The 9893-nt window shown below is 40.7% G+C and overlaps 1 protein-coding gene across 6 annotated transcripts; it reads right to left on the bottom strand.

Annotated features, from left to right (window-relative positions):
* Positions 1-193: 193 nt before the first annotated feature.
* Positions 194-8952, bottom strand: LOC121905722 (oocyte zinc finger protein XlCOF28-like). 6 transcript variants are annotated; one of them, XM_042424214.1, is made up of 6 exons: positions 8931-8952; positions 6403-6533; positions 4278-5227; positions 3984-4167; positions 3727-3858; positions 194-1784 (listed from the first exon to the last, which is right to left on the bottom strand). In XM_042424214.1, the coding sequence occupies exons 2-6, from the start codon at positions 6518-6520 to the stop codon at positions 1087-1089; spliced, it is 2082 nt and encodes a 693-aa protein (XP_042280148.1). In that variant the 5' UTR covers positions 6521-6533; positions 8931-8952; the 3' UTR covers positions 194-1086. The 6 variants fall into 6 exon arrangements, with proteins under 6 accessions (XP_042280148.1, XP_042280156.1, XP_042280140.1 ...); XM_042424222.1 differs by lacking the exon at positions 8931-8952 and adding an exon at positions 8749-8825; XM_042424206.1 differs by lacking the exon at positions 8931-8952 and adding an exon at positions 8510-8742.
* Between the last annotated feature and the right edge of the window lie 941 nt (positions 8953-9893).

A 9893-nucleotide genomic window follows, 5' to 3' on the forward strand; every position in this document is an offset into this window, starting at 1 on the left:
TCTGGAAGAAACTAGCTCACATTCAGCAGATAAAAAGCAAGCATTTCTAAGCATTTCTTGGTCAATTTCAAGCAAAATTAGGTCAAATTGATTGAGAATATTTGTAACTTTTGATGCAAATTAAGCACAATTTAATTCAAGACTTTTCTCCAACAATAATATCTGCATGCAGCAACCTCACCAAAGCAAAAAATAGTCTTCAGTACTTTTATCTTTATTGTTCAGTATAACATTTCCCATACAATTAGACAGAGGCAGCACTGGGCAAAATTTACCATCTACATTTCTTCAAATTATTGCCTTTCGTGTCACAAGCCAATGATCGATTTATTCACAATGTTTACTTGGCCTTAAAGAGAAGACGAAAGCAGGTGAACCTGATTCATGATTTGGATCTCAGGTAACAAAAATGAATCACCACTAAGGCAAAAATGGTTTTGGCACAAACCTGATGAATGTAATGATCCCATAATTTCACTACTGGCTAAATTTTTACTGACATAATAAACCGTAATCTCAGCACCCATCTCATGAAATCCAGTTTCACCTTCTTCTGAGACTGCTCACTGGCCGCTGTAACGTCCGATACAAAAACATCATTACTCTTAAGTCCAATTTCCACGTACACGATTAGCTTGAATGACAAATACTGCATGGAAGAAGTGAAATCACAGACCTTAAATGAGTCTTTTGTACTACCATAAATACTCTAAATGTGAGTGCAATATTTTGATGCAGCTAACATATGTAAGAGTGATAAACAAGAGTATATATGACTTCTAAAATTTGCCATCTAAACAGTTTAAGATTTTACAAAAGTTTTGTTTGTAGTAAATACGTTTTGGTCGTTTTTCTTTGAAACAGTGTTGCTAGTCACCTGACGCGTACCTGTTTATCATGTTTTTTTTCTGCACCTTTCTGGGAGTTTTAATATTTCAGCTTTGATACTTTTATGGTGAACCACCATGTAAAGGTTGGTCTATTCACAGAGGTAGTCCCTTATTTTTATTATTAACTGCCTAAAATCTTGACAACAGTATTATTATACTACTACTCGTATCTGTATGGTTTTATATAAATACGTTATCAGTCATTTTTGTCTGTTATACACATATTTATCGGGGAGTTATCGTCACTCTGCGATAAATCGTCGTTCTTCGCGTTGAATGCGGACTCCTCCTCAGTCTGAATCGGATCGTGTTTCCGTTTGTGGAGCCTCAGGCTTTGAGAGCGGCTGAAGCCTCTGCCGCAGATGTCGCAGCCGTACGGCCTCTCTCCCGTGTGAAGCCTGAAATGGTTCTTGAGGCTTGAAGCTCTTGTGAAACTCTTTTCGCACTCGGGGCAGTCGAACTTCTCCCCGAAGTGGATTTTCTCGTGTTCCCTCAAGCGGCCGGACTGGTTGAAGCTCCGGTCGCACATGGAGCAGTGGTAGGGCCTCTCTCCCGTGTGCGTGAGCCGGTGTCTGTTCATGGCCCCCGAGTGGGCGAAGCTCTTCCCGCAGTCGGGGCAGGAAAACGGTTTCTCTCCGGTGTGGACCTTCTGGTGACCTTTGAGTTGACCTTTCTGGGTGAACTGCTTCCCACACAGAGTGCATTGATAAGGTTTCTCCCCTGAGTGAATCCGCATGTGAATTTGCAGCGCCGACATCTTATGACAGTCTCTTCCGCAGAGCCCGCAGCAGTAAGAGCTTTTCGTCAGATTGTTGTTAAACTGTTCCTGCTCCGGTGATGCTGGAGGACGGTCTTTTTCCCCGTCGGCGGCGTGATCGGGATCCTCTCGAGACACTGTGGAAACATAAACGGGAAGAACTGAAACGTGCCATTTATAAACAATGAACACAAAGCTTTTGCTTGTTAAGACGCTGCTGCTCACTGTGGAATCCAACATGATATAAGACTGAAAGGAGACCGAATGAGATAAAAAGATTAGCAGATGATCGAGTTTCAACTCATCTGTGTTCTCAATAAGCATTATCATCCAGCCCAGGTGTTAAGTAAAGGCCTATATGAGTTTATGTTTCTGTAGTACAATGCAAGGTGCATCAAATGTCTCACCCCACTGTGGACAGACACCTGCCTCCCATCTTAAAAACTGTGTATGTTCAGAGCAGCAACATTAACACAGCTGTTGATAAAGTCTTTATACAGGTACAAGTAAGAAACCTTTCAGAGGCTTAAGACTGATCCTAGAAGAAAGGACAAAGGGAACTGTTGGCTTTTCTTCTGAATTTAACAAGGTATAGCAATGGTCTTATTAGTCAGTCCCTAAAAACTAACCTCTGGCAGATTAGTTACAGATTAATCAGAGGAAATTCTATCAAATTCTAGAAAATCAGGAGACTTTAGCAAAAAAAAACAAGAAATCCACACTAACCACAAACTGCAGGGTTCTCATTTTCGAACCAGTCAGCCAGAGACATCAAAAAGTCAGCCGGAGTGAACTGCAAAAAGACACAGCCCACGTTCTATCATTTTAAATACTGAAATACTTATCTTTGGCTGAGCATAAACAGTACAGAAAAGCTGCTTGCAGGGAGCACATTAAGCAGACAACAGCCAAGATTTTCATTTTGTTGTTTGGCCAACTCACAGAATGAATTGACTAAAGTTGAAATTGGCTAAAAATGAGAAGCCTGCTAATATAATCTTGAAGTGAGTTAAAGTGGCTACAGTCAATATTTTCATATTAACAATGGATCACGTGACAGAGACTCTGCAGCTCCTGTCAGCTCTCCGAAGATTTATCGCGTCTTTCAGTTTAGCCTTTCAGTTTAGCCTTTCAGTTTAGCCTTTCAGTTTTGGCTTTCTGGCCAAAACACAATTTTACTGTTTTGGTTCAGTCTCACCACTCTCATAGCGATGTTTCCAGAAGCAGCCACCTGATAAAAAAACTCTAAACCCACTGCACACTGTATGCCCAGCACCAAACTGCAGACAGACAAAGTTAGTCACTTGCTGGTGAACACAGTCGAGCTAAAACGCAGCTAAAAGGAGAGTAAATATCGGACTAAATATTCATCAGATGACCAGAAACACGACTCTAAATTAATACCAATGTTGCTCCGTGTCTGCAGGGTGTGTAAATAGGCAACTGATCGCTAAAAAGTATCAATTTGAAAGATAATGTTAGTGTTGTCATTGCCACAGTTTGCTTACGCTGCCCCCTGGTGGCCGAAAACAAAAATCACTGACTGTAGTTAATGCAGGTTTAAGTACCGCCAGCTACAGTGATGCTTTTGTATTTTTGGGGCATTTTTGTCTTGAGTGACTGTGGCTCAGCTGAGCACATTGTCCACTAATCTCAGAGTTGAGAGTTTGATCCCCACCTTATTCTAGCCGCATGTCAGAATGTCACTGAGCAAGACACTGAACCCAAAATTACCCCTGATGGTTAGGAGTGAAGGTGTGTGAGAATGGGTGAATAAAAGGCAAAAATATATATATAAATTCAGCCCATTTACTAAAACGGGGGGGAGGATGACATGCAAGAAAGCTTAGCAGCCAGAATGACATGATGTGACGATCACTTTATGCATCTTCATCACTAAACCACCACGATGCCCCTGATAAGATTTATTCAGTGGCGACAGGCACTGTCACACTCAACAGATTGTTTAGGACGGACCTAGACTGAGACCTGCTCTAGTAAAAGACAGTACATACAGTATAGTGATAAAATTACCATACTGACATTTAACATCTGCACTCCAGTAAAGTATTTACTTACTGTTGACAAGTTCCTCTTCTTCCTCCTTGACTGTAATTCGAATTTCTGTGTTGCTTTCCTGCTGCTGCTCTTCACTTTCCTCTGGCATGGTGCAATCTTCACTACCAGACACTTCATCAGGAGCTTCATCTACTGGGATAAACACAAATCAAACAACCCAAGGGGATTTAAAATCATTCTCAAGGGCATTACTATTCCTTTTTATGTACTATATCTATATATCTAAAACAGAAATCTGTAATCTCATGTTAACGTACCGCACAAAGGTTCCTCTTCTTCCTCCTCTTTCACTATTACATTCATGTGTGGACTGGAAGTGCTGTCCTCCAGCCGGTCTTCTGTCTCTCTCAAGTTATTTTCACACTGGCCGGCTTTGTCGCAGTTAAGACCCTCTGAGGAACGAGCCTCGACTTCGACTGGTACACTCTGACTGTCAGACACCTGTGAGAACAGATCAGAGTCAGAAACAAGCGCTGATTCAGGTCAAAAATGATGCTGTGATGTCGAAATTTGATGTACACAGTAAATGAACCGCTGTGTATCATCATTACCTCAGTGATATTATTGACCACGTCTTGCTGGGATGATTCACCAACCGTAGCTTGAACCGAGCCTGAGATGAGACCTGTAGCTGATCCGTTCTTGTTCTGTGTACATGACCTTTTATGGTTTCTGAGCGTCCCTGCCAAGGAGAAGTGCCTCCCGCAGTCCGCGCAGGTGTACGGCTTCTCGCCGGTGTGGATCCTGGTGTGTCTCCGAAGCTCTCCGGGAGCTACGAAAGACTTATCGCACTGTGTGCAGCTGTAGGGTTTTTCACCCGTGTGAGTCCTCATGTGCGTCGTCAGAGTCCACTGCTGTGAAAATGTCTTCCCGCAGTCGGAGCAGTGGTAGGGTGTTATGCCGGTGTGGAGACGCTCGTGTCTCACAAGCGTACCCGACAAGGCGAACCGTTTGTCACAGAACGAGCACTGATAGGGCCTCTCGCCAGTGTGAGTTCTCTGATGATCTCTCAGCTCGGCCGCTGAGTTACAGCTCTTATCGCAGTCGGAACACGGAAACTTCTTCCTCGTAAAGCCCGCGACAACCTCAGAGTGCATCGCCTCTAAGTGAGTTTTCAGATGCCAGTGACGAGAAAAGCTCTTCAGACAGATGGAGCAGTGATACGGCCTCTCGCCAGTGTGAGTCCGCCGGTGTAGTCTCAGCTCGCCCTGACTGGCGAACCTTTTCTCGCAGAAAGTGCACGGGAACGGCTTTTCCCCAGTATGGACCCTTTCGTGAATCATGAGCAACCCCTTCTCCGGAAACCTCTTCTCACACATGGAGCAGGGGAAAGGCCTCTCTCCCGAGTGAGTGCGTAGGTGGCGCTGGAGTTTAGAGGCGTAAGGGAAGTCTTTCCCACACACTGAGCAGCTATGAAGAGATGGTGGTTTTTCATTTTGACTTTGACCAAATGTCTTTGAGGGGGTCTCCGCAACTCCGATGCCAGGGATAGCACCGTCTCCTGTGTGAACAGAGAGATACGAGGGGGCGTTTTATTTAGAAAAACAATAAATCTTTAAGCACAACCGAAGTGATGCTAAAGATGGACAGATGTGTGGCAGAGTTCCAGATAGGTCCTTGTGATAATTCGGTGTCATTTAAGGTCACACAGGTTTCTAACAAGTGTAAGAAATTTGAAGTATATCGATTTTCAACTGAAAAAAAAAAGAACTTAAAGTATCAGGTCTCAGTACATTTGTAGTCTGAGTAAGTAATTAACTGTGCAGAAATTGTGCATTTAATTTTTTTTTAAATTTATTTTATTTGCACAATAAAAACAAAGCGGCATAAACACAACAACAAAAGAGAAGAAACAAATTGTGCAGGTGAGATTTAGAAAACCCCCCCTAGAGGCTTATGGTAGTGATCTCCCCTCATTACGCATTATAAGCAAATACAAAAGTCATGTGATCCACGAAAATAAACAAACAAGCAAATACAGAATCAAAAGCAAAACATAAAGTAGGCAGCACAAAGCCAGCAAAGACACAAAAGAGATAAAATAATGTAATGAGGGTGTGTGTGTGTAGCATTCAGGTACCTCCAGGGATTCACAGGAAAATCAAATACAATAGCTTGGCTGGGAATGAATAGAGGAGACTCTGGATATTTCTTTTTCCATGAAGTGCATCCAGTGGCTGCACATTTTTCTTTCATCTGTGACTAATGTTCGACCTCCATAGAAGATACTTTCGGGGCTAACTCAGAAGCAAAATTAGCATGTTGTAATTTCTTTGTGAGTCAATTCGAGGTGATCAGATTTAGATTTTCTAGGAACAGTCTTACATCAAACATTAGTTTAAAGGATCCTGTTCAGCAATCATTATTTATAAACTATTGTATTCAGGTGTCACAGGAGTTGAAATAAAAATAAATATATCGACTTATTTAAAGTTCTCAAATTATTTATTTATCTGTTGAATCAATTCTGAGGTAAGTTTTGCTCCTGCAGTTTGTGATGACGTATCTGACTGCATTATAATGAAAGGTTTTTAATATTTTGACCATGTAAAAGAAACTCCAGTTAAATCCAATAAAATATTACGTTTCACAAAGATGATATTAGTTACAGGACTGTTGTATTGGATTACATTATTAAGTACTGTTTTTCTTTGCTGTTACAATTCATTTACTCACCGAGATCTGAGAAATCCACTTCCTCTCCATCAGAGTTGATCAGGCCTCCAATTTCATGCTGATCTTCTTCGGCCAGGATTACAGCTGGTTCAAAGTCCTCTGGGTTTTCAGAGCCCATCCCTCAAACAAACCTTACAGAGAAGAACAATCAAGTGTCAGTCAGTAAGTCGAGACTCAACTCAGCAGGTCAATAATCACAAGAGGAAAATGTTATTTGAAAGATTTACATGCGCACATTTAATAAATAATGGCGTAGCGTTAAAACAATCAGAGTCTTATTACAATAGTTTTATACAGTCATGTTCCAATCACAGATATTCCTGTGTAGATGTTTTCAGAGCAGAAACCAGGCTTGTATTATTGATGACTAATTCAAACAGCACATTTCTTTATTCGTTAACATGTCCTAAACATCTCAGCTCTCTTATCACTTAGATATCAGCTGATCAGAACTATTTTAAATGACACTGGTTGTACACTGGAGGCTAATACGGACAAAATAAAGGACAATATTTTCACAATGAGCATCACTATACACTCATCGGCCACTTCATTAGGTGCACCTCTCCTAATGCAATCCAATACAACAGCTCTGCCATGAATTCTACTTTTACGAAGCTTATACATTTCCAGTTTTTGTTGACATTGTCAGAAAGGTTTATGTTTGTTATTGAGATCATAGTGGGTGGTGATGGTGTACTAGAGTGCATGACATTGAACCGTGTTTCTAATATTTTGTCCACTCCATTAACATACATGAGGGGGGCTAAATATTCAGTAGACCACCACCCACTTCCGAGTTGTTGAGGTGTTGTATTGGATTGTGTTACATTGTTCCTAATGGAGTGGCCAGTGAGTGTATGTCTCTTTGCTTTATTGTATAGTGTATTTTGTTTTGTATGAATACAAAGATCCCAAGGGTTCATTCAGTGACTGTAGTTGTCTTTTTTATGTCTTTCTGTAGCGCTCGTTAAGATAAGATAGGACTTAATTGATCCCCAGAGGGAAAATTAGCATTTTACAGCAGTGCAGGAAACAAGGTAGCTGATAAGAACTAAACACAACAAAATAAAAAGTCAAGTAAATGGAATTCAATCTATATACATTATAAACATTAAACACATTACAATACTGGGCTACATGACCTGACTTGTGGGTTGTAAAAATAGAGAAGTTGTGCAAAACATATGCATTATTAATGGTTCTGGTGGATGTAGCTATAGATACGTATGTAGATGTTATATAGGTGAAAGTTCAAACTAAATTCCCAGCAGATCTCTATGGGAGAAGTATTGTTGTCACTCATCCCCTTAAGCAGGGAGGACTGCTTGTACCAGCAGTGCCTCCATCCTTTTAAAATGCATCCATTATCCTGCTCAAGGACACTTCAGCAGGGCGGATGCTTTGTTGTGACAACCTGACTGGGCCTTAAAGCAACAGGAAAATCTCCCTGAAGGATGAGCTGTCCTTAAAATGTTTACTGCATAACGAATATCTTATCCAGGTGCAACATTACTGGTCATGGCACTATGTTACTGTGTTTATTATGTACTGTGTGTGTGTGTGTGAAACATCTTATCTGCACTGGGTATCCCTGCTAGCTACGTAGCATTAGCTAGCTGTGACTGCTTTATGCCACATCATTTAAATCCCACATTAGTCTTGATTTGAGGTTAGATATCAACCTCACTGACTGACCTGTTGGTGTCTGCGGTGTCATAATAACACACATAACATGAGGAACAAACGCGACCAGCAGTGCAGACACCAGTATTTGACCTCTGAATGAGATGTCTCAGTCGGTGACCAGCTCTTTGGTCAAACGACCACCTCTGCCTCAGAGAAGAAGACTGCTATTAGCCAGCTAGCCACAACCGTCACAGCGTTCACTCGCTTTGCTTGAGCTTAGCAATTAGCTCACGATTAGCCACCTAAGCTACAACCGCTATTCAACAATAACAAATGAGAGTCCCGACAGATCAACAGTTAAATCCAAGCGTGAACATGCAAAAAAAAAACGTGCTGCAAAATTCACATCAGCTCAGGGCAACACTCGCTAAGTTAGCTAGCTAACGTTTACCAACAGACAATAGACGTTTTGACCAACCTCAGCATAGATTCTCCCTCAGGTAAAAAAAAAAAAAAAAAAAAAAAAAAAAAAAAAAAAAGTAGTCGCTCGATAGAAGTTTATTGAGACGACCTGACAATATTCCTACTTTTCTCTCATTTTCATGCCCAGTGTGTTCAAATAGCGTGTCTAATTAATGACAACTAACTAATGAGGTAAGTTAAATAAGCGTTTGGAGCTGATGACAACCTTTCTAGCATTAGCTGGTAGCCACTTACAGTACAGTCGGAACTTCCGGTTGGCTTTTAACATTAAGTCAAGTCAATAATAGACCCAATAACATTATTATACTGTAGGTTAAAGATCCTCTCCACACGTTCACCGTGTTTATAAAATACTATACTTTGAATAATAATTTGTAACTGACATATTTTTTTCCACACAAAAAAATTTTAATTACCTTGTTAAAATCCTTAAAGCCCCCCTCCACTCAAAAATGTTTCTCTTCTTGTCCCTTGTGATGTATGTGCAGAGTTTGACACTAGAAGGCTGTTTTAACATTTGCGTGCTGAAAGTAGAAAGTTTCTCTGTGCTCACTGATAAATACCATTTTAAAGGTGCAGTGTGTAGAGTTTAGTAGTGGCACGAACTTGGCAGAAATGTTATATAATATTCCTAAGTATGTTTTAATTAGTGTAAAATCACCTGAAAATAAGAATTGTGTTTTTGTTACTTTAGAACGAGCCCTTTATATCTACATAGGGAGCAGGTCCTCTTCTACAGTGGCCGCCATGTTGCACTGCCGTGTTTCTACGGCAGCCCAGAATGGACTAACCAAACACTGGCCTTTCGCATTTTTAGCAAGTTTTGTGGTCACCGTAGGTTATCCTTTATGCTTGGAAGGGGAGGGGTGTTCAGTTGCTAGATGCCTCTAAATTCTACACACTGGTCCTTTAAGGGGCGGGCCTATGAGCACTGATTTATGACATCACAACTGGTTTGAAGCCAATCATGGTCCAATATTCAACTTGCAAAAGTGTGATGTGGAAACTTGAAGCCTCCAGTATACAAACACTGAGAATTGATTTTTCAGTGAAATAGGAAACATCTTGTGTTCAACAGTTAAATTTCTGAAATGAACAATATTTGCATATTTATAGATTTTGGATTGAAAAACAGCAAAAATCTTGATGTAAACTATGAAAGTGAACAGTTAACCTTTCTTCAGGGGCCAAATATTTTTATTGGAGGGCCAACAAATAGCTCACGGGTCACTATTTGCCTACCATCATTCTACAGCTTCTGTAATCACACATGAATCACATAGGACTCACAAACTAAATCTAGCATGACTCACTTCTTAAAAATGTACAAATATATGGAAAAAATCTCAATAAAAAACACTTTTCTATTTCTACCTCTC

The sequence above is a fragment of the Thunnus maccoyii genome, chromosome 2, assembly GCF_910596095.1.
Source record: "Thunnus maccoyii chromosome 2, fThuMac1.1, whole genome shotgun sequence".
Taxonomy (NCBI): Eukaryota; Metazoa; Chordata; class Actinopteri; order Scombriformes; family Scombridae; genus Thunnus; species Thunnus maccoyii.

Coding starts and splice junctions, on each gene's coding strand:
- LOC121905722 (XM_042424214.1), bottom strand. CDS start 6,520: ATGGGCTCTGAAAACCCAGAGGACTTTGAACCAGCTGTAATCCTGGCC. Junction 5,228..6,402: donor AGTGGATTTCTCAGATCTCG/GTGAGTAAATGA, acceptor CTGTTCACACAG/GAGACGGTGCTATCCCTGGC. Junction 3,859..3,983: donor AGAAGAGGAACCTTTGTGCG/GTACGTTAACAT, acceptor TGTTTATCCCAG/TAGATGAAGCTCCTGATGAA.